At 39.3% G+C, this 24884-nt stretch overlaps 1 protein-coding gene across 3 annotated transcripts in view; it reads left to right on the top strand.

Annotated features, from left to right (window-relative positions):
* Positions 1-1710: 1710 nt before the first annotated feature.
* The window catches only part of IBTK (inhibitor of Bruton tyrosine kinase), a 61311-nt gene continuing 38137 nt past the window's right edge, over positions 1711-24884 (top strand). For all 3 annotated transcript variants that reach the window (XM_076333137.1, XM_076333138.1, XM_076333136.1), the window contains exons 1-9: positions 1711-1866; positions 10076-10743; positions 14377-14473; positions 15882-16006; positions 17011-17121; positions 18358-18528; positions 19677-19794; positions 21608-21788; positions 22992-23115. In XM_076333137.1, coding sequence (XP_076189252.1) covers positions 10420-10743; positions 14377-14473; positions 15882-16006; positions 17011-17121; positions 18358-18528; positions 19677-19794; positions 21608-21788; positions 22992-23115 — 1251 coding nt within the window. In that variant the 5' untranslated portion in view covers positions 1711-1866; positions 10076-10419. The remainder of the gene's footprint in view (positions 1867-10075; positions 10744-14376; positions 14474-15881; positions 16007-17010; positions 17122-18357; positions 18529-19676; positions 19795-21607; positions 21789-22991; positions 23116-24884) is intronic.

Here is a 24884-nt window from a genome sequence, read left to right as displayed (position 1 = left end):
TTTGACTGACTCAGACTCCAGCAGGTCCTATTCATGACTCAGTATTGTTTTCCAACTTTTCTGTGTCCTTTGCTGTAGTTTTCTATTCTTTACAGTAGTATTTTGTATGAAAGACCTGAGGGGCAGTCCAGCTTCTTAGAAATTATTTTTCTCATATAGAATCTATTCATGTTGTCTTGGGCCTTGTTCTACTTTAAGCCTCTTGATCTTTCCACCGTGCTGTTTACCCCTCCAAAGGATGCCTGTCCCAGCTATTCACTTGAATTCATTATTGCACAACAAAGCATTGTTTATGACTGACTTCAGCTGTACTTGGACCTCCTTATCTCCCCAGATGGTCATTATTGTTCTTAGGCCAGCTGGCAGCGTACTTGGAGCAAGGCAGAAAGAAGCTATCACTAGGAAAAGAATGCATAAATAAATTTCACATAGCATTCAGGGTTAGTTATATTGGCGAGTGACTGCTGGCAAACCAAACATTTATACAGTGAAATACAGAAAGCAGATTACACAATTCACATTAACTGGGTCAGATGGCATGGGTAAAAATGCTTGAGATTCACCTACATACTACTTCTACTCAATGTTCCCCGAATTGAACTGCTGCTGAAGAACACACATCATGTTTTTCAACTTCAAATGTTTTGTGGTTTAAAAAAATAGCGAGGCTGTTTTAAAGTCTTTTAATGCTTGCACCACACAGGGGATAAAACTGTGGCTTTAAAGAAATACATAGAAACTCTGGCCATTGGCATTAATATTCATACATCATTAGTGTATTTCTGTATGTTGGAAAAAGTGATGCGTGATTTTTTTACTCTGTATTTTATGTTAGGTACTGCTTGTCTCGGTTCCTAGCTTCCCACCCTAAAATGCTACACCATAATCCTGTTCCAGATTAATCTCTAATTTGTACCACCTATTACATCATCCAAGACATTAATTAAAAAGTAAAATTGAATTGAGCCCTTGTGAAGTTTACCTGAAACACACATTAAGTGAACCATAGGTAATTGCTTTACAAGAGCAGTTTTTCAAATCCTTGTGCACATGCCAAGTTTGCTACGAGACTGCCCCAAGTTGGTTTCAAAAGTCACACAAAAATCAAGCTCTATCATATAAATTAGGCCACTTGCTCTATCAGAGAGAAATTACATTGGCTTAAAACAATCTGCCTTGACACAGCTTTCTCGATACTTTCTCTCACTTCATTATTTTCCAGAGACCTGCAGGTTGATTATTTAACTATTTGCTTTCGAGTTCTCCTGGAGAGGTGTTGCCCTGCCAGAAACCCATCCTCCTTCTTCACAGCCGGCCATGCTGCGCCTCTCGTGAAGACTGATAGAAAAAGGCTCTGAAACACCTCAGCTTTCTCCCCTTCACCTGCTCTCTCCCCATCATTTCCAGCCCCTTTCATCGCTCGCGACACGACGGCCGTCGCCGTCGCCGGCCCTTCGCACCTGCGGCGGCCATTTTGATTTAACGTTTGCACACCGCGGGACGGCCCGTCATGACAGGCCCCGCCCACTAGACCAGCCCCCTCGCACCCCTTCGGCCACCTGACCCGGCCTGTCAGTCAATCCGGGCTCCGCCGCGGGGGGCGGAGCCGAGGCGGCAGTCGCAGCCAATCGGCGTGCGAGGTGCGGCGGCGCCGCGGCCAATCGGCTGCTTGCTTCTTCGGGGGTGCGGCGGCCGCTGTCTGTGCGTCCCGCTGTGAGCTGCTGTCACCGGCTGTCGCCGTCGCCGCCTGAGGTGTCGCGGTAGCCGCAGCAGCCTGGCCCTGCCCCGGTGTCACTGAGGATGAGCCCCCGCGCTGCCCAGCGCGCGTCCCGTCCTGCCCGCCCGAGTCCATTCATCTAGCGACTGGTGAGGGGCGGGCCGCGACCTGCTGATGTGTCCGGAGGGGGAGCCGGGCCTTGGGGAGGGGCAGTGTCACGGCTGGCCCTGCCGGAGGGGACGGGATGGGGCGGCGGCGGCGGCGGCGGGGGGCTGTGGGAAGGGGGAGAGTCCGAGTCAGGGAGGGTAAAGGGAAGCCGGCCACGTAGGATGGGAGGGGACCGGCTTCGAGGCGGAAGAAAAGTGGCTCGGCCGCCTGTTTTGATAAGTCTCTACTGTCGCTCGTCGCTTCCCGGCTACGTGGACTTGTGTAGTGAGAGCCAAAAGAGCCACCTTCCCCCCTGCCTGCCCCTCGCCTGTGGCTGGCTCTTTGAAACACTTCAGACCTTCCCCCCCTTGACACTGGCAGCAGCTTCTGCCAGATTTCCTTAGCTGGAGATTCCCGGGAAGCCTGTCGTGTTTCTGGCCTTCTTGGTGATACTTGTTTGTCGCTTTTGGTAGCAGCTCACAGTGTTGCTGGCTTTGAGCAGCAGCGTAAGCACCAGGGAGCTGAAATCTCGTAGTTGGCTTAAAAGGATATTTCCGTGCAGTCTTCTTAGGGGCCAGCCACCTGATCTCTGAAATCCGGCCCCTTTTTTTGCTGACGTGGTCAGTGTGGTTGTCTGTCTTCATGGAAACTGAGCACAATTTGTGGTTTACGAAAAAATGATAATCACCCAACGACATCTGATGTGGGTACTCTTCAATAATACTGTACCAAAAGTTCAGAGTTCATTCAGAAAAGCAAGTTTTTCCTAACACTTGATGTATTTATCTGATATAGTTTTAAGCGTGGTAAAATTCTAGAACACATTTGTGGTTCGTTGCTCTTGACTTATCTCCAGGTTATCTCTTTCAATAAAGATATCTAGAGCAAGGTCCCAGTATATTGTGGAAATGCCTATAACTGCACTCACTGTACTTTTGTCTACACCACTTTCTGTGTGTTTTAGTTTGTTGGATAGTGTTAAGTTATTAAACGTAAGTAGTTTTGACTATTTCCAGATAAGCCAAGCACATATTACTATTTATGTACTATGATTCCTGACTAATAGATCTGCTCTGACGCGTTGTAGGTGAATTTAGCTACCAATGGTACTTTCATGTTTTTTGACAGATGTGTCTGCTTTTAATTGGTAGTGCTTATTAGCACTGTTAGGAGCAAATGGATTACAGTTGCTGGGTCACTGAATGTCTCATCCTGATAAGGATAATGCTGTTGTCGCTGTGAAGGTGGAAGTTGTAGAAACTCTGGAGAGAACCTCTAAAGGTCAGGGGTGTACCTGTGCACAGGGGCCCCAGCCCAGTAAATGAAGCAGCTTGGATCTGCCATGGCCCAGGGAACATAGCGGGCGTGGTGGAACATGGTGTTTTTTAAAGCAAGTTGGTTTTTCTCCATAGCTTTACTTCTAGGCAGGTCACATTTGTTTAAAACTTGAGCAGGTTGCTTGTTGTCTAGTCCATTTTGAGAGCCTCATTAGCATTCAGTTTATAATTTGAAAGTGCTTCCTGACATATCTTAATCTCTTATGAAATTTGAACAAATGACTACTTATCCCACTGTCAGGGGCAAAATGGACTAGAGTTTTTTTATTTTTCTTCTTTAAAACAGCCGCCTTACTCAAAGGTTCTGGGTGGTCTGTAGAAAACACAGCTGAAGGAGAAAATAGATCCAATTTGCTCAGCCTGTACTCACGGGTTGTTTTGTAAACCTTCTGAATCCTAGTTCCTCTTTCCAAAGTTTACTTCTACTTACCTACTTCTCTTAAAACTTGTTATGTGAACTAGAGGCAGCACTCTACCTGATGTTTTGTGTATTGAGAAGGACAGAACCCTTGCTTTCTGTGCCTTGTATTGCAATGCTCCTGTAATATAGTTGAGAAGAAGCTACTTTTTTTAAAAGACTCTGTGTGGGAATTTCTGACTGCCAAACCACTGTAAGCTGCTGCATGGCTTAGATTTACCCTTTCTTCCTTGTATATTTAATCACTTTTCCCCCCATAATATATATTGTGTATTCAAATAATATCGTTCAAGGGGTTGAAAAGCCTAGATTTATACCCAGACTTCAATAAATGTGCAGGGAGTTTCTGAACAGATTAAACTATCTTTGGATATGTAATCTTCTGAGTAGAAATTAGGAGTGTAGCTGTTCTTTAAAGCCTTGGACAATGTGCTGCTTATAGCTGAAGGGTGTGTTTGCTGTTATTTATCTCGGAATTCATATGTGTTTCCTTGAGGATATGTTGCTTAATGCCAGTGCTGCATTTATTATATTACTACACAGCTTCAATTTGTTAGTCACCTTTGTCAGATTCTAAACTACTACTTTAATATGTGTTAGTGAAAGTTGGCTTTAGGTAAGACTACAGTCAACAGAAAATCCTGGAAAATCAGTAATGTGGTAGCAAATTCCCATGGCTTTAATTCTGTAAGCTTTAGATTTGTTTTTTTGATTAGCTTACTAATCAAGTAGTCTGCATGGTGAAGTTTGTTTTGGGTACAAATATTTTCAGGATTTCCATGCTGTTATGGTTACAGGTCTTTTGTGATGCTATGAAACAGGTGCGAATGGACCAACTTGGAGAATATTATTAAATGTCAGCATGCTTGTTTAAAAAACAACCCCCCTCTGAAGCTCCCCTCCCACTCCACCCTGGAAATCTTTAAGAACTCGCAGTCCTCTTTTAAGGATAGACTTAACCTTCCCGAAGTGTATGATATTGCAAGTCGTAGTTCTCTTCATTTAGGAACTTACTAACAAAAGGAAGATCAAATGAATTTTGCACCTTCTGAAAAGCCATATTACTTACACTATTTTTTTTTTAAAGGAGTGGTATTAGGATTGACAAGGAAAACTCTAGGCTTCTTTCATAGGGAAAATAGAAACCATTATTTAGTTCTGTTTTAGGAGAGCCAAATACTAGGTGGTTTTTCACCAAGTGCATCCTAGATGCAACTGGTATGTAGAAAAAAATTAGTACCACTTAAAAAAAAAATAAAAAAGCCCAACAGAAAAACAGTGAATGGAATGACGTTATGCCAATTTAAAGATCAAATAATGTCTTGAGAAATATGTTGTTAGTAAAGCAGCCTAAAGCTGGGTTTCAAGGCCATGTCACTAATTTGGCAATTGAGTTACTTTAATGCAGTGCACATGGAAGATGCAAAACTAGCAATCTGTCTTCAAGTGGCACTGAATTCTAACTATCTGAATCTTTTCTGTTTTCTCTTTCACTTCCATGTGAGACCATTGTCTCTATTAAGATGAAAAAAACTGCAACAGCAGCTACTAGCCACTGCCTTGTTACTGGTATCCACATCCATGTTAGCCAGATTTTGCTAGATCTAATACTGAGTATAGGCTTTCATCAGGACGAATCTGAAAGATCACAGATATGATTTCTAGTATCAAATATGTGCCTTCCAGGTTGGCAGTTTCAATATATGTTTCTGGCATCCACCCATGTGGCAAGGGTTGGTTGCTGTTTCTCTTCTGATAGCACCCTTGTACCTTTAAGCCAAGAGCACACAACCTCTGTGGAAATACTTTCTAGAAAAAATGAAAATTGGGAATGTGTTGATGGAGAACATGATCCTACAGATGTGGAAACAAGCAGTCTGGTATTTTCCTTCATCCAGTAGCTTGTGATGCCTCTGTGCTAAATGTCAGTGTTCTAGGCATCACAAAAATTTGTGCTTAATATGCTCTGCCTTCACTGGGTTTGCCTTCTGAAAGATAGTGACTAAGAAACAGATACGTAGTAGGAGGTCCTAAAGCTGCCTTGGTATCATCACCCCTTTCTTCTGGCTTAATTTTTGTGAGATTTCATACTACCAGAATACAATTGATTATATATTTTTATATCTATTCTGGGAAGCATCTTGGATAACAAAAATAGGTAAACAGAACCCTTGGACGTGAAGACCACTAACCCTCCAGAAGTCCCTTGTAAGCAGCTTTGATACGCAGAGAGATTTCTGGAACTCCACAGTTGGAAGCTTCTGCCAACTGTTCATTTTTCCCAATGACTGAACAGAATCTCAAGATTTCACATCTGCCCTCTGCTGTTTGTAGGAAATCATCATCATCCTTAGTCATTAAGGTGTTTGTTAGCTTAGTCTTACAGATATGTAGAATCGTAGTTAATTTCATACTCAAGAGGTGTGGCAGCTTTGATTTTAGACTTTTTCACAAAAAAAGTGCCAAATCTTTGCCTATTTGTACTGACTTCTTGAAAGAAGCAGAGAGTTTTGAGACAACCACAGTAGGTAGAAAGGTTCTTTTTCAGCTGTAGGAGTTCTGACTCCATAAGGTTAGATGACATATCTGACACACTCCTTCTTGGAGGGTGTTTGGCAGCTGTTGTGCGGTGGTGCTTTGCCCTCTCTGAGGGGAAGAGCTGAATGAGAGGGTTCTACCTGCTCGCTTCCAGGAGGCAAGATACCACAAACACTTTCTTGTTACTTAGGAATTGCTCTCAAGTTGGTTGTAGTCTTTTAGATTTTCCTGGGCTGTGAATGTGTATAATAAGTAGCTCATGTCTCTAAGGGAAAATTTAGAAACCTGCTTGCTACTGAAATAAAACGTCTTTGGGATACTCTGAATACTGCTCCAATTCCTCCATTTTTTTGTGACGTTTTTCTATCATGAAAATGTTAATTAGGAATCAGTTTTTAAAAAGAATTTGAATTCCAAATGATACCCATTGTATCATTAAAATGTTTAAAAGATGATAATCTTATTTAGTTATTTATGTCTTTCAATAATTACAGCATGAGGAAGACACTGGTATTATAACATGAATATGATTAGTGCTAAGAAGCCTACAGAAATATCTGCAAATAAAAGCAGAGACACATAATCAAGAGGGCACCGTATTCTAGACAGTTAAATTCAAAGTTTAAAAAATGCTGGTGCTGTTCCTATTTTGTGCTTATATTAGGTGCTGATCATTCAGCTGCGACTCTATATACTAGAAGTAAGCATTTGGACAGCAATCAGAAGGTCTTCACACGGATGTGAGCGTCAATTCACAATTTTAAAGTTTTAAGGTTTCATTTAAGGACCTACTTTGTGTTTAAAAATTGTCAGATCTGATTATTAACCCTTTCCAGATGTTGTGATAAAATGATAGTGTGTGTTATTGGTGTGCCAGTCTTTATTGCGGAGGGGTGAAACCTTGATCTACAGCCTTCTGTCTCGAAACTCAAGGTGTATATATCAATGTACTAATATAGTATCTAGTGTTGTAATGTTTATAGTAAAGGAGGGCTGGGTTAGAATGACTTCTAAAGAAATAATTCAGCAGAGTCATGTTTCACATAGCTGCAGTAAATGTCACCATAATGAAGTTAGTGTGAGGTAGGCAGGGTTGTATTTCTATCTAATAGCAGACTTCTTACTCTTTTAATGTGTGGTTTGTTGTCCACAGTATTTTGGTGTTTGGTGAGGCTAGAGCTCAGATGCTTTAAATAAGTTTTTCTTTGGCCTCTCTGTTCCTTTCTTGTAATGGCACAAGCTTCTTTGGAACCAGGATTTACTTCCTTCTGAATCATTTTCTCATGCAATTCAGTGTCTTAAATAGGTGTGTACTGCACAAGGGAAGGTATGGCATGGGGCACGGCAGGACTGCTTCCTTGGGTGGTGGTACCATTTCGTACCAGTTTACCTAACAGATCAGTCAACTTTATTTTATGACTCCCCTGAGTAATTTTTCTTTGTTATTTTTGTTTCTTTGTAGCACTAATAGCAGTGTCTTAACAACGAATTATATTTAAGATATGCTTTACAAGACATATGTAAAATTAATACTTCTTTCACAGCATAATTTTACTGCCTTATGGCATATTGATGAAATATGACAAATTGGTTTGAGGATAATAGCACTTCTGATGTTTTTCCTATAGATCTCCAAATATTTTTTTTTTAAATTATTACTATTTAGAAGAGTGTTTGATGCACTGGCTATCTGAGTCTGCTGATAGCAGTCACCTGTCGCGTGTTGATTCCTTGGAGCAGCAAGTCAGGCTGCGTTCTTGAAACTAGAGCTTTTTCCCAAGCTTGCAACAGTGGTTCACTTTTCTTTATAGTCTGAGGCTTTAGAGAAGGTGAACGGAGAAGAGTCCACACAGGTATGTGTTAAACTTCTTGTGTTACTGCAGAAGTTTGTATATTGGTTGTAAAATGCCCTGTAGATTGAACTCAAGCTCACTGTCACAAATGTAAGCTAAATGGTTGTGGTCAATTTTGGTCTCTGAAATATTTCTGAATGTTACTTCTGGACAGGGATGAGGGACTAAATTGTAATGAATAAAAAATACTTTTTTGTTTTTCATGTGCCTGCTGTTTGAAATTGTTTTGAAGGCACATACTGAACAACTTTGATTTATAGATATCCGTTCCAAGTATTTAATCCCTTCTGAATGAGGTGGAAAAATAATTGTTAAAGGCTTTGTCATGAAATGTTTAAATGAATACTCTTGGCTTAGAATTTTTTTTTTTTCTTGAAAGTTTAGATTCTATTATTAGCGTTTACTGTAAACTGATTGCTTTCAACATAGTGGCAATCTTGAAGATAATTCTTGAAATAGAAGGAGGACTGGGATTTCTGTTTTCTCTTCCAAACAAATTAATCTTTCCCTGACATGTCTTTGCAGATAGAGACATTAACAAAATATGTTTATGCATTCAGTGCCTGAAAAGCAATGGAAGCTAAGATCAACAGGCTGGGGTGGGGGGGCAAGGAGTGGGGTGTGCACATGGTTACATGTATAATGACTGCTGAGCTGGAAAGATAGCAGTTTTTGTTTGTTTGTTTGTTTTTCCTGAGGATTTGCTAACATACTTAGTTTTATTTATTCATCTTTCATGATAGCATTGTCCAACTTCTTTTGGAATATTTTACTCATTGGTAGAACAATCTTAAACTACACTTTGCATAGCAAGCAAAAACATCAAGGAGTTTAACATGATTGGATGCTACTTCACTCAATTTGCAACTTATGCTTGAAAAGATTGAAGTGTGAAGTTTTTTGGGACTGAATAGCAGTTCACATTAAATTATGCAGTGTATCAGTGATGTGTATAGTTCACCTTTTCTGTTTTAAATGGGTTTATGTGTGATTTTTATACTGCTGTCTGCATTTCTTGTACTGTAACCCTTTTAAATACAACTGCATGCATTTAATAGGCAAGATGAGTGCTTCTGTCAGGCCTTCTTTATTTCTGAGAAAGTGGATGCCAGAGAAAGATGGATATGCTGAAGATAAGTATGCACAGATAAGCAGAAATGCTGTATGGACCAGACTTTGAATATATTTTCATGAATAAGAATTTGTATCTTTGCCTCCTTTTCCTTCTTCTTCCTCCCTTACCCCTTCCAACCTAGACCTTAATTTCTTCCTGCCTAGTTCGGGAGCTTTAGACCTTTGCCCTGCATGAGTGCTAACAGTCTGAATTCACAGATCTTGTACAAGTTTTTTTCTTCACTCTGTTGCCATCCTTCCTCTCACATTTGTCAGTGGCTCCAGGACTGGTGGAGAGGAGCCTTCCTGTTGATTCTGCAGGAGATACTTAGCAGGGAGATGGGTAGGCATTCAGGCCAGGGAAGAGAAAGCAAAAAAAGAAAAAATCCTTTTTTTTCAGTGGCTAAGGGAAACTGTGGTGGTCCCTCCCTCTTTCTGGATATGATTGACAAAGCTTCTGTCAGCCAAGATCTTCTCAACAGCTGTGGGGATTTTTTTGGTGGGTGGGTGTTTTTTGGTTTTAGTTTTTGGTTTTTTTTTTTTTTCCCCAGCAGTCCTTTAATTTTGTCCTTGCTTTCTGATCACAAAGTATTGATATAATTAGGCAGTAAACTATGAGGGTCCTAAGGACCCTAAGGCTGGGAAAGCAAACATTTTTTTTTTTTCCCTCTTCTGATGACTTTTTTAGATCCAGTTCACTGTGTAGCCTCAAAGATTTATGTCAAAGAATGGGAGGAGGTGCCTTTGGAGGCTGGGGTGGGGAATGGGGTCGTGTCTTTTTAAACTGACTGGATGCCTGAGTATAAGCTCAGATGGCATGGGGCAGGTGAGCTAACCCTTGCCACATTGCTTCTGTACTTGCAAGTGCTAGTTTGATATGCATTTAAATTGGTACAGTTGCTGGGGAAAAAAATTTTTGTTGACTAATCTGTTCTGGTTTGTTCTCTTTCAGGTCTCCCTTGCAATTATGGAGTTTTAGAAGAATAAAGTAGTGTGGAGAGGGGGATTCCCCCTCCACACTTGAGGTAGTTCACTTTTGGAATTTCCTATGGACAAGAATATTTGTTATATAAGATGGTGAAATAAGACTTCTAAAAATATATATTTATAAATATTTACTTGGATCAAGTGCCAAACATAGCAGTACAAAGATTTCTAATGGCAGCTCAATAAAACTGGATTTACGTCCTTGGAATTACAAGTCTTTTAAGGCACTGTGTTGTGTACTGAATTGGAGTGCCTTGATACACTTAAGGGTTGTTCCCCTTAAGGAGAAGAGCAGCTTCAGAAGTGAAGATGAGTTCTCTCATGCCAGATTGCACTTCAAAGTGTCGATCTCTACAGCATGCTTTGGATGTTATTTCTGTGGTAACCAGAGGAAGTGAAGGCCAGATCAAGGCCTTTCTCTCTTCTTACTGCTACAATGCTGCAACTATAAAGGATGCCTTTGGTAGAAATGTTATACATCTTGCTTCATCTTGTGGCAAAAAAGGTGTCCTAGACTGGTTGGCTGAGACCAAAGGAGTAGATCTCTTGGCAAAAGACAAAGAGTCTGGATGGACAGCTTTGCACAGAAGTATATTTTATGGATACATTGATTGTGTTTTGTCATTACTGAAGGTGAGTGATTTACAACTGTAGTTTTCCTTGGTACCTACAATTTTTCAAGTTGTATTCATTATGTAAATGTGGGTTTTTAAACTTGCCTGAAAGCCTCTTGAGACTTGTGTTAATACTGCGTTTAGATTGCAGTGCATTGATTTACTTGAAAGTTGTCTCTCTCTTCATAAAAGATGTCTGCCTTTGCCCATTTGGAAATCAGCACTGAGTAAGGATCCCTGATTAATTGTGGACTTCCCTGAAGACTGGTTTGTGTGGATGATATCAGGGTCAGGATCTTAAAAGTGGAGAGTGATCAGACTAAAGATACTCTAAAAATAGACTCTTCAGCGCTTATACCAATTACTGTTTTTAGAGAACATAAAATATTAAAAGCTTAAATGGAGTTATAATTAGAAATGAATCTTACATTTGAGAGATAAGCACTTCAAGATATGGAGCATTTTATTAAGTGAATCCCCATTTCATTCATATTTTAACCAGGGCTTTTGCTCAGTCCCCCTCGATCCTTTCTTGCAATTACTGTTTCTTTCCTACCACTTAGCAAGTTGTGTATATTTTTCAATTGCTCTTCTGTTCCTCCTGTTCCAAAATACAGCAAAGGGAAGAGCTACATATGGTTGACATGTTCAGGGTCCCTTTAACCATGTAAGAAAATGAAATATTTGTGGTTCAGGGTTACTTAAAAGCAAACCTTCTAAGGCAGAGAATTTCCCATTTTGAGTTCAGCCTTTTTAAATTGCAGTGACTGGCCATTTGTCAGCATTAAACTCTCTGCTTTCAACAAGCAGTTCAAGCAAAATGGTTGTGGATCCAGTAGTTTTTAATTCTTGACGATCTGGTAACTGTTAAATATGGATTTCATGTGCTGTACCCTTACGTAGTGAGAAGGTTTTCATTAAACTTCACAAAAGTAGGTGTTTGTGTGAGAATTGTACATGATTCTGTTCTATAGAAAACTGGAAACTGTGTGTGTGATGTATGAAAAAGTATTCAGTCCTCTAGTGTGTGTGTATATTTGTAGCTTTGATATTTGCTTACAGGAGGCCTATACAGGTTTCCCCACACATATTTTACTTTTCTATCAGTTGCATAAATGAGTGAGGTTTTTCTGATAGCTAGCTCTGCTGATATGCCTCTAAGAAGCAGAATGAAACAGCTCATGGAGAGTGCTCTGCCTCCCAGTTCCTTAACTGGAGTCTCTCTGCTGTACTGCATTATAGAAAGGTATTATAGTGACAACAGGAAGGGATTATAGAATAGAATTATGAAATAGCTGAGCTAGAAAGAGATCTCTGAAGATTGTCTAGTCCAACCCCCATGCTTAAGCAAGGTCAGCTAGAGCAGGTTGCCCAGGACTGTGTCCAGTTGGATTTTGAATGTCTCCAGGGACAGAGAGTCAAACATCTCTCTTCAGTGTTTTAATACTAGTCCAGTAAAAATAGTTTTTAGGTTTAAACAGAATTTCTTATATTTCAATTTGTGCCCATTGCCACTTGTCCTGCCACTGGATAACACTGGGATCCCCACCCCCTGCCTCCAATCAGGTATTTATTATACACGTTGATAAGACACATCCTCCCCCATCCCCCCTGAACCTTCTCTAGGCTAAGCATCCCAGCTCTCAGCCTCTCCTTGTATGTCAGGTGCCTCAGTTATTATTTTCATGGTCTTTTGCTGGACTTGCTCCTGTATGTCCATGTCTGTCTTGTACTGGGGAATCCAGACCTGAACCTAGCACTCCAGCTGTGGCTTGCCAGTGCTGAGTAATGCCTGCTGGCAACACTCCCTCATGCAGTCCTGGATGCTTTCACCATTCTTAGCTGTGAGGACACATTGCTGGCTTGTGGTCAACTGGTTGTCCACCAGGAGCCCCAGGTCCTTTTCTGCCAAGCTGCTTTCCAGCCAGTCAGCTTCCAGCTGTATTGGTACACTGGGCTGTTCCCTCCTAGGGCCAGGATTTGCATTTCCCTTTGTTGAGCTTCAGGAGGTTCCTGTCCGCCCATTGCTCCAGTCTGTCAAGGTGCCTCTGAATAGCAGCACAACCCTCTGGCTTATCAGCCACTCCTCCTGGTCTTGTATCATCATCAGCCTTGCTGAGGGTGCACTCTGTCCTGTCATCCAGGTCGTTAGTGAAGATGTTAAACAGTAATGGCCCCAGCATCAACCCCTGGGGTACTCAACTAGTGTGGATGACAGACTTCTGTTGTGGGCTGGATGCAGTCATGACTTAGTCTCAGACTGTATCTAACTACAAGTCTTGCCACTCAGCAATTCGGGCTTGTTTTTACAAATTCAGACCATGTAAATATCACTGCAGCCTCTGTTCTGCTTGTAAATGACCTATGCAGCTGCCAAAGAGAAGACTATCCAGCTACCTGTTAAATCATAAAAATAGGTCGGTCTTTCTGTCATATAGTGAATTAATACCAGCACTGTTGCTAGTAGAGTTGCCTTTATAATTTGGAGAATGTATGTTGTTGTTCTGGCTAGTGTTTTTCCAAATGAAGTTACAGGTTAAAATCCTACTGCAGATGTGGCTAGCTGTCATAGAATCATAGAATCATTAAGGTTGGAAAAGACCTCTAAGATCATCGAGTCCAACCATCAACCCAACACCACCATGCCCACTAAACCATGTCCCTAAGCGCCTTGTCTACATGTCTTTTAAATACTTCCAGGGATGGGGACTCAACCACTTCCCTGGGCAGCCTCTTCCAATGTTTAACCACTCTTTCAGTAAAGAAATTTTTCCTCGTGTCCAATCTAAACCTCCCCTGGCGCAACTTGAGGCCATTTCCTTTTGTCCTAATCTGTCCTTCTGTCATGCTTGAATGGACTGTGCGCCCTTGATTTTTGTATTTCATGTGTTTACCTCTTAAGTGTGAAATTCTGTAAGGTTTTCTTTATATTAGCCATGAGCTGTGGTACAGCCGTATTGCCCATTAGGTTCTGCTTGGGGACATCCGCAGTTCTTCCCTTCAGGGATCTGATTGATGACACTTGACTTCCTTAAAACCAGTGCTGGTATAGCAGCACTTTTTTGTATTGAGAAAATGGTATTTACAGAGAATATCTACCTCTCTCAAAGTTCTAAAGCAATGACCTGTTCATGCTTTGTGCTTCTGAAGCTTCCTTGCTGCTGTCTTGTCTGGCTGTTTGTGTCTTCTTGCCCTTTCTCAGCAGCTGTGAACCACTGTTCCCTGCTTGTTTTCAAAGCCGTAGCGATCATAGCCACTGATTCTGTAAACATGCCGATAGAAGAAAATGTATTCTTCAAAGCTGGTAAATGCATTTTTGGTAAATACTTGCCCTTCCTAGATGGCAGTGCTTTATCTTTAAGTGTTTTTCCTTTGTGTTTCCCTGATTACGTCTTATTGCTCAATCAGTATTCATACAATAAAATCCCAGTTAATAGATCAACATGATGTATATGTAGTTGAACAGAACTGCACTGTTTTTTTTCAGATCTGCTTATAATTTACTTGAAAGAATCTGAGGATTTTCTTTTATCAATATTAAATTTCAATTAAAGATTTGTTTAGCTTCTTAAGCGTTTACCTGGCATACTTAAAGCTGTGAAGTTTAATTTTAACTTTGTTGTTCTCTTCCCCTCCTTTCCTTCTCTTTCAGCATGGCGTTAGTCTGTATGTTCAGGATAAAGAAGGCTTATCAGCCCTGGATCTTGTGATGAAAGATAGGCCAGTCCATGTGGTCTTCAAGAAAACTGGTAGGAAATCAAGTAGCTTAAATTGTATTTTACAAGGAGGTATGTTTCAACAATGTATTAATGTATGTACCAGCGTAGACAATATTTCCTGTTTCTAATTAGGACTGTATAAGTGATGAGAGATCTGAAGATGTGGAGTCACTAATTTCATAAGACAGCAGATGCAGAATCTTGGCAGTAGGCACAGGATGCACATGTGTAGCAAAAATGAAGGAATAATGACTGACTTAGAGGTAGGGGAAAAAAAAAAGGCAAGTGGTATAATAGGTAACCCAAAGAGGTTGTGGAGACTCCAGCCTTGGAGATATTCAAAACCTGAGAGAACGTGGTCCCGGGCAGCCTGCTCTAGCTGACCCTGCTTGAGCAGAGGTGTTGGACTAGATGATTTCCGGAGGTGCCTTTCAACCTCAATTATTCTGTGATGTTTTTTTCTCTTTTATCTCAATTCATTTTATCAGAGAGACTACACTGTCTTTGAATTTGATAGTTTACATCACTAATGTGTCTTTTGTGAAAAGAGGGGGAATATGTTCTTGAATCTTCAAAATATTTTTAGACAAGATAGCTTGATACAAGCTAGTTACATTCACTCTAAGTACAGTTTCTCCAAATAGGAAATGAGTATGTAAGAATAACTCTGAGCACACAAGTTTTTCTTTGACAGGGGAGTAGTTTTTCTAGTGGCTTTTACTTACTTTTATGCTGTTTTGTACTTTTCTACCCCCTTCTTTCCCCTTTTCTCCATGTCCCCAAGTTCAGTCTTGTTGCACAGTGAAATTTGTTCTTTTCAGCTTGTTTCCAGTCAGTTTAAGTATTTTTGGTTACACAAACCCTGAGTTTTGGGTATTTTTAATTTTACCTTGTAAAATATGTTAAAATTATTTAATCTTTTTAGTAGTAGCTCAACATGATCAAATATACATTGATTTCAGTTTCTTGCTCATGAGAAAATGGTGTTCAGGTATCATTGTAACTGAGAGGTTATTTAAAAAATGTTAGTTTTTGGACACACCTCTGATTTGAAAGTGTTTATGGTTTTCATACATGACAGCGTAACCTTTTTTTGGGAAAGGCTTTTTACTAAATTGAAACAAAACATGTATAATCTAAGGTAGTAGTAGTTGTCTTCTGAAAACATAAATGCATTTGCTGCTGAGGAATGCTTGCATATTCTGCAACTGGAAAATACATATAATTAATGTTGATCATATTCTGCACATTGATGTTAAAATATTTTGTCATAGCACCTTCCTTCTCATAAGAATAAAACTTTTAAAAGTTCAATTTTAGGTAAAAAACAGCTTTCCTCTTCAAATTTTAAACAGAAACAGCAGGAGTTGATTTTCAAAGTCAGTATGCGCGAGACTGGTAAATTTACAGTCTGCAGAGAGAATTTTTTTCATTGCAGATCCCACAGAAGTCTACACGTGGGGAAACAATATAAATTTTACTTTGGGTCATGGTGGTCAACAGGGTAAACATCATCCTGAATTGGTGGACCTTTTTCCTCGGAATGGCATGTATATCAAACAGGTATTCTGAAAGTATTACTTAGGCACGTTTCTCAGTGAACTTGGAGGGGGGGGTCTGGGGGAACAACTATCGAAGATGTTATCGAGTTTTGAAAATTCGCATTAAAAAAAAGTTGGGTCTGTGGGTTTTCTGTTGTGTTTGTTTTTGTTTCCCCTCTCTTTCTTTCTTCCCAGTTATTTCTCAGCAAGCAGTTTCCATTGATCTGGCAAGCAGCTTAGAGCAGCTAAGGAGTACTAGAGTAGGCCTGCTGTATTATATTCTTGCTGCTTCCCCCCTCCCCGATCACCCTCATTTAAATCATGGTTCTCTGTTTTGGTGGGGAGAATGTTTTTTGTTATTACTTACCTTGGATATATGGCTTGTATATCATTAAATAAATTCAGAAGCATGATACTTCTGTAACTGTTTTGAGTTTCTGACCTCTTGTGCAACTCCCATAGTGAACTGAAGTGGGACAATGAATCTGTTTGATACACGTTGAATTAAAATTCTTGTGTTGAAAGCAGCACGTGCTGTTAAGCGCTCTTCCTGTAAGAGTAGTTTTGTTCCTAGTAACTTCTTGGGACTTCAGTTTAAGAATGTTTGAAAGTTTAAAGTACAACTTGAACAAGCATTCAGGGCAGACAATCTGTGCTGCAGTCTTAACATGTTTCCTTCAGCTCTTCTGAGGCAGTATTGTTGCCCTTAAAGCTCAATCTTTTGAGCTTCTGTTAGCCTGTAGGGCCTTGCTTGAACTTCTTTTAACAAATACAAACTGTAGGTCTCTTCAAGTAGGTTAAAGCAGTACATAATAAATTTAAAGCAAATATTTTGTGTTCCTTGTGTCTTGATTTGGCAGTTCTGTGCTTAATACTAGTATCTTACTCGTATTTTCACGAACAGATCTTTATTAAAGCTGAACTTCTTCACAAAGTAGTTTTGGCAGGTGTTTTCAGATTATCCAAGAAAATTAATTTATCCTATACTGCCTCTTCCCCACCCCTGTTTTGCCCTTTTTCTTTCAGGTGGTACTCTGCAAATTCCACTCTGTGTTCCTTTCCCACAAAGGTCAAGTATATACATGTGGACATGGACAAGGAGGACGCTTGGGTCATGGTGATGAACAAACATGCCTGGTATGCTATCTTATGCTGTCTTGTGTAGTCTAGCATGATACTTCTTTTATTTCAAACAGCAAGTCTAAAAAGTGAATTAGAGTTTCTGTGAATGTACTTTCAAAACGAGTTTGCTGTTGATTTCAAACCAACCCCCTTGCTTCCCACCAAATAACAGAAAAACACCCTCTCCAGTACTACTAGTGAGGTGGCAGAGTAGAAGAATGTGCATTAAAATATATTTTAATTTAAGATAGCTAGGTACTGTGGTCATCACTGTGTTATAGCTGAGTCATTTTAAAGGCTAGCTGATGCCAGGTAAGTGGAAGCAAATGGTAGCAAATGGTTTTTGGCTGGGCTGCCTTCTTAAATAGGTTTGTGATGCCGTCTGATAACTGTCAGGGCTGGCACAAAGGCAAGAGCAGTACTGTGGAGCTGTAGTGGCATGAAAAGTGATGGTAGGGTTGCTTCTTACTAGACTTGCACAGCAATTAAGTGAAAACTCACCTATCATTTTCGTTTGAATAGTACATTGTTGCAATATGCAAAAACAAAATTTGAGAAGACTAAGATATGACGACAATACAATTCTTAGACTTCAGTATCTTATCCTGTGCACACTACCTGGCATCTAGTTTGCAGCACAATAATTTTTGTAAAATTTCTAATGGTAAGTATCTGGTAGAACTTGATATTATGTTGCTGGATGTTATAGTGAAGACTGGAGCTCAATTTTTAATGCTTTTTAAAAAAAATGGAGTTCTATGAAATGAGAATACTTTGCAAATTGCTGTTTTGAAATTGGGATGTTACCCAGCTGAATAAAGGAGAACTCGCGTTAGAATGCATGAAGAGTCAAAGATACAGAACTGCTTCCTTATTCTGTGGGATTTTCTTAGGATTATCCTGTGTTTTGGAGGAAGGGAGAAATCTTTCGCTCATGGTAATTTAAAAAGAAAAACAAAAGAGATAATAGTTAATATTTGTCTGGCTGCCCTGAAGATATAGTTTCCAGACTAATTTCAGAGCAGGTAGTTTAGAAATCATCTCCCCTGATAGCAGAGGATGCATTTCAAGTGAAAGTAGTTCATCTTGTTGCATTGGATGTGGTAATTATGTTAATGAGTGTGTTGTATGTTCAAATGCATTTTCAGCTGTAGTTCAATATTTGGTCATGACTTTCTGTTGCTGTAACTTTAGTTTCATAGATGGCCACTGGTTAATATCAAACTTTTTCTTTTTTTTTTCCTTGTTCAGGTTCCAAGACTCGTGGAAGGCTTAGCTGGCCATCAATGCTCTCAGATAGCTGCCGCGAAGGATCACACTGTTGTTTTAACAGAAGATGGATATGTTTACACGTTTGGTTTAAATACTTTCCATCAATTGGGTATTCTTCCTCCTCCTACTAACTGCAATGTTCCTAGACAGGTAAAAATAACATCAGTCAAAGCTTAGTTGTTTGGTTGGTTGGTTGTTCTTTTAACAGAAAGTAAAATGTGAAGATTGTGGAAATAACTTTTAAACTTTTTCAGGACAATAAAGTTGAATGTGAGTTCAGATAAAATCTCGATTCTGTGTTATCATACATTTCAGTCTTAAATATTTACCTGTGTCCTGATAAACGTCTTAGTTTGTAACCTGAACTGTACGAAAGTTTGTAGTGCTAAGTATGATACAAGGTACAATTGCCAAAACCCTTTTGTTCCTTAAATTATTCCGTAGCTGAAATGATGTAAAAGTAATAGGTATGTAATGCTTGAGATTCATGCTCTTTACTCCTTTTGAATCTCACTGGATGATGGATCTCAGGGTTTGATGGTTGTGTCCTTTGCTGGAAGCACTGTTGATTCTGGAATCATAATGTGTTGGGAAGAATAGCGATAGGGAAGAGAGGGTATGGGCATCAGCAACTTGACTATACTTCCATGCTCAATCTATAACTTTTTCTAATTTTTTTTTCCCTAAGTAAATAAGAGTTACATTACCTTTTATTGAAAGGAAGCTTCATCCGGAGTAGAACAACATTCACTACCAGTGTTATAAAAGTAGGAAAGAATAATTGGCCGAAGTGCAACAGGGTAGTGTTTTGGGGTACAATGGGATGCTCTTCAATAGTGTAATGATACCTGTGTATCCACAGTATTTGCTTTGATGATTTGGAAAATCAATTTAGATTTGAAGTGTGGCATTAGTAGTATAGTGTTCTGCAGTGTGTTTAGGGTGTTAGGACTTACAAGCTGAAACTTTTTAGTTGACACTTTTGCAGCACCTGGGTTTTCTTTGGCTATCTTATACATGTCCTCTGCAGTCTTTTTCAACATCTTACATATGAAGACAGCCTAAGGAGATTTGGTTCTAGTTATGATTAGATAATGCAAAAAGTTTACTTCTTTTTGTCACTACTGCAATAGTGCCCCACTTGACAAACTTCTGAAATAATCCTGACTTATTAGACTGTATGTAGATTGATGCTTCATTCTTAACAACTTTAGGAGTTAAATGTTGTCAGAAGTTTGTACATGTGAAACTCACCTGTTGCTGCTTAATATTAACATGTACTTTGGATTTGTGCTTAGGTTCAGGCAAAAAACCTGAAAGGTAGAATGGTGATTGGAGTGGCTGCAGGCAGATTCCATACAGTGCTATGGACTAAGGAAGCAGTGTATACCATGGGGCTGAATGGCGGCCAACTAGGTAAGGTAGAAACGTTCTGAAAGTAAAACCCAGCCATTAAAAGATGTTATTTGTACTAAAGCTGTCATCTGCTGCTTACAACAGAAGCCTGGTTAAAGCTTTCTCTTCTCTCTCTCTTTTTTTTTTTCCCTTTTTTTTTTTTTTTAAACCAGTCTGATGACATCATCCCTTCACACTTCTTTTGATAAATATTTTTCGTTACTGCCAGTCGCTTTCACATTTTGAGATGATGGGAGCTAGTCAGACTTAGCTCTGTTATTTATTTGAACTCTTTATAATTCTTTCGCCTTCCATGTATCTTGTGTGGTCCTGCTACTGAAGACTTTCAGGAAACAGAATGTTGCTGTTTGTGTTGCAAATTACCCCAAGGCGTGGTTGTCTCCTTCCAGCAGTCTGGCTGGTACTGCCCTTAATAAATTATAAACTAGCATTCAGCTCTCCTGCCTGTGTCCTTCTTTCACCATGCACTGTAAACATGCTACTGATAACTTTTTCCATACTAACTTTTTAAACTGAAATGCTTGCCCATACCTAGAATTTTTTTCAACAATGCCATTACCACAATCTTCACTTAAATCAGTATTATTCTGAAGTCAAGAAAGAACCTAATAAAAAATGTGTTACCAACTAGTGAACTTCTTGATTTGTTGTATGAATGGGATATTTTAATTGCTTTTGTCTTTTTTAATAAACAGTATTGCAATATTGGTTTGGATTTGCATTTCTGCAGTTCTGTATCTGTGTGCAAACCAAACTGTTAGCTAGCTCTCATACTTACAGTTAATCTGCATCAGTTCTGGCATCAGGTTCAGACACTTTTTTGTATTCCTATTTAAGATTGCAAAGGTATGTGAAAAAACTTGTCTTTGTCAGAGAAGTATCTTACTAATGAATATTTTTGTTTGTTTGTTTTTGGGTTTTTATATGCACCCATCATACAACATTTTTTTCGTGGTTGCTTGTGTTGTTGAGATTATTCTGGTGTGCACATGGCCCAGTGCAGTACCATATGGAGGCAGTAATTGGATCGTAAGCGGTATAGTTGTGTCAGCTGGGCACTGTGATAGACCTGTGGTAATAAACCTTGCCTTTTTAAGATGTTTGGGCATCGCACTACACTGTCATATGACAGGGTTGCTTTCAGCTTTAGAGGTAGCTCTTCTGCTTGTTCCTGGATATTTGTATCCTGATCCACTTTGTGGTGCAGACATAAGTGCACACAGAGCAGCGTTATGTTATGCGTGAGATTCTTCATGTTAGGTTTCTTGATGCAGCAGAGCAGCAATGGCCTGTTTTTTTTTTTTTTAAAGTTTTCAGAGTCCTTACATTACAGCTCCAACCTTGTCCATTGTTTCATGTAACTGCCTGCTTTCATGCCTGTGTGCACTTACAGTAATTTTTATGACAAGCTTGTTTAGTATCTTCCAATGGATGAAATAATCTATAGTTTATGCCAGTGTGATAGTATTTTTAGTGTCTTGAGCTGTAATATGATCAAATAAATGTTCTTTCTTTGGAATCAAAGGCAGTACCACTGCAGAGTCGAACCACATTAAATAGCTTTCCCTGTAGAATATGCCCTACTTCATTTTTTGTGTATCAAATCTTGAATATTTTCTGGTGTTTGTGGTGAATTAACAAGCATGTGTGGTGGGTCTCTTATCTGTCTAATTATTTTGAAGATGAATTATCTAACTACCTAAAAAACCTTTTAGAATTTAAAGGTTCTTCAAAGTAGTGTAGCAAAGTGTCCTTTAAATGCACAATGTGTGGAATGGAAAATAATATTTTTGGGGTGTTTTGTATTTTCTAGGTTATCTGCTGGATCCTAATGGAGAAAAATGTGTAACTACACCTCGCCAAGTTTCTGCTTTACACCATAAAGATATCTCTGTGTCCTTGGTCTCTGCAAGCGATGGCGCTACAGTGTGTGTTACTGAAAGAGGAGATATTTATTTACTTGCAGACTATCAGTGCAAAAAGATGGCTTCGAAGTATGTGTTACTTTCCTTATTTGTCATGAAGAACAATAGGTGAAGATTTCATTGTAGTCTTATACTTGCAAGCTATTTTAAAGATTTTTGTGCATAAAGTACAGAAAATACAGTGCTCCCCAGAGTTTTTTTCATTTGCAGTTCTTTCATATGAACTGCGGCTTGCATCTTGTTTGTTTGTTTATTTGTTATTGGATGAGGCTAAGGTGCCACTCGTTGTTTACCAAAGACATTTAAAAAAACATACCAAGAGGAAATATTTTGTGTCACAGGTGTAAAAGTATTTAACTGGTATTTTTTGTTCATCTGTTAGCCTGAATTTTTATAAATGCATCTTGGTAGAGGTGTTGAAGATCTGCTATTCTATTTAGTTATGTTGTTATGATTTTGAATCAGTAATTTGGGGTCTGAATTTCATGGATATAGTATGTTATAAAGGGTAATTTAGGTTGCAAGGGGAACCTTGTGACATCATCTGGTCCATACGCTAAAACCTGGATGTAAAACCTGTTGAAGAAACTGGGCCCGTGACTCGTAAATTTAGGAAATTATTTGATCCTATTCTCTCTTACTTAGTTTGCAATAACAGATTAGAAGGGATAATTAGCATTTTTGCACAACTAACTCCCAGTTAGCTTTTCAGCTTCACTTCAAATTCTAGCAGTGTTTATTGACATGTTATAGCTTAATGATTATTTTATACTTCATTTCTATGGTTGTAAGTGAAGGTGCTGGTACTTGGAGAAAATACCATGTATTGCACTCTTATACTAAGAAACTGAAAAGAGAGAGCTTGCATGGTTTTGATTAGGTGAAAAACAAAACCCACCAAAAAACCTGAGAAACAGCCTACTGGGATAGGATAGGTCTTTTAAAATGAAATTTATACAACTATAATTTTTGTAATGCTGAAGATCAAAGCTAAATCATATACTGGTTTTCACTTATGGAATTTTATGAAGAACCTGTGGATTTGATGTGACTTACTTAAAAGCAAAGCAAAAATTACAATCTACTAATAGTATTTTATTAGCAGTTAGGTTAGTAATACCAGTGGGGAGAAACTAAACTTAAGTAATTTTCAGTGTCACTACCTCAACTGTATTTTTTTTTCTACTTCTCTAAATGAAAAAGGTAACTGTCATAGAAGCAACGTCAATACACAATGAAGAAATACTAATTTAACCTTTTGTGTTCTTTCAGACAGCTGAACCTTAAAAAAGTTCTTGTTAATGGGGGATATTTGGAATATAAGGTAGATACCCAGCATCTTAAAGAAAATGGGGGTCAGAAGATTTCCATTCTAGTGCTGGATGAAGCTGGAAGAGTAAGTTGTGTCCCTAGAAATCATAATTATATAGCAAGCTGCATACTGATTAATCAAACTTTAAACATAAGAAGTTGACAGGTCAAAATCATGCATAGGAAGTACCCAATTCATTTGTGTAGAGCTGCTAGTGGTTTGGTTTTTGGTTTTTTTTGTTGTTTTTTTGTTGGTTGGTTTTTTTTGTGTGTGGTTTTTTTTTTTTTTTAAAGGGCTGTGGGAAGACTACCAAAGTAATGTGCAGTAGTTTATTTTTAAATCTGTGAATATCTAATGGTTTTTCAGTGAAGGTGTAAATTCCTTTACTTTTACATACATAAGTGGTTATACAGCTTACATGGTCTGTTTTTTTTTTTTTCCCCCGTCTCTCCCCTCACCCCACTTACCCAGTCACCTTTACGCCCTCCAGAAATAGTCTCAGAAGTAGTCTCTGGACTTGAATTTTTAGAGCCTTTGTTGAAAAGCGGTTGTTCTGTAGATGAGATGTCCCTTTTATTGTTGAAAAGTTGCAGCTAAACCTTGTGAGTGGCTTAGTATTTCTAGTTAAGTGTAGACACTCTGTTGTCTTAGAACTGGAATACTATGGTGGTTTTATTGGTTTCTTCCCTCATTCTTTGATAGAGTAACAGTTCATAGGACCCTTCAAAACCCCAGCCTTTTCTAGACCTGCTCACTGGGAGATGTAAACCTTCAGTGCCATCTAGTGGTGTTTACAAAAAGGTTTTGTTACTGAAATGCTGCCTTCTTAAAGAATGTTGAAAGCTGAGCTTTTATGCCAAAGTAGGGAGCAGTGTGGGTATTTCCTTTTTTTTCCTTGCATTTGACTGAATTATGTTTTGGGAAGATCTTATCTGTTTATTAGGTCATTAGTTGTCTCAGAGATTATAACCTTCCAGTTCAGTATTTGTTCATGGGAGGCTTAGCCTCTAGCATCTGTAGTATTGGTGGTGCCCCTTCAACATCTTTGGGACACTGCTCTAGCAGTAAGAAACTACTTTGTCTTCCTGTATCAGTGGAACTACGTCAACCTACATTTAATGTCTTTCCATGCTGAATACTGGCAAGTGCTGGGATCTTTAGTGCTTTTAGGCAATATAAATTATTGAGTAAGGAGATGGAAGAAATCTTAATACTTCTGTTTCCCGAATGAGCACTTCCTGGTCTGGCTTGATTGTACTCTCTTTAAGAGAGTACTGTTTAGCCTAGAAAAGAGAAGGCTCAAGGGGGATCTTATCAATGTATATACATACTTGAAGGGAAGTTGTAAAGAAGATAGAGCCAGTCTTTTCAGTGTTGCCCAGTGACAGAACCAGAGGCAATGGGCACAAACTGAAACGAAGGAAGCTCTGTCTGAGTATCAGGAAGCATTTTTTTACTGTGAGGGTGATCGAGCACTGGCACAGGTTGCCCATTGTAATTGTGGAGTCTCCATCCTTGGAGATACTCAAAAGCTGTCTGGACGTGGTCCTGGGCAACTGGCTCTGGGTGGCCCTCCTTGAGCAGGGGGGCTGGACTAGACAACCTCCAGAGGTCCCTTCTAACCTCAACCATTCTGTGATTCTGTAGGACTTGAGGGGGGGAAAGGAAATAGGTTACTCAAATTCTTTTGTCCCCTCCTTATGTAGGTGTTAACAGACCTGCGCAAGTCCTTCAGTGGGAGAAGATGAAAGCCCATCTTTAGCACCGCTAATGCCACATCTGGGCTTTAACTTGCATGGGATTGTTGCTTCATGCTTGCTTCTTTCAGACATCTACAGTATACCTTGTTGGGG

Source organism: Aptenodytes patagonicus, chromosome 3 (assembly GCF_965638725.1).
Source record: "Aptenodytes patagonicus chromosome 3, bAptPat1.pri.cur, whole genome shotgun sequence".
Lineage (NCBI taxonomy): Eukaryota > Metazoa > Chordata > Aves > Sphenisciformes > Spheniscidae > Aptenodytes > Aptenodytes patagonicus.
This window is presented reverse-complemented; position numbering and strand designations above follow the sequence as displayed.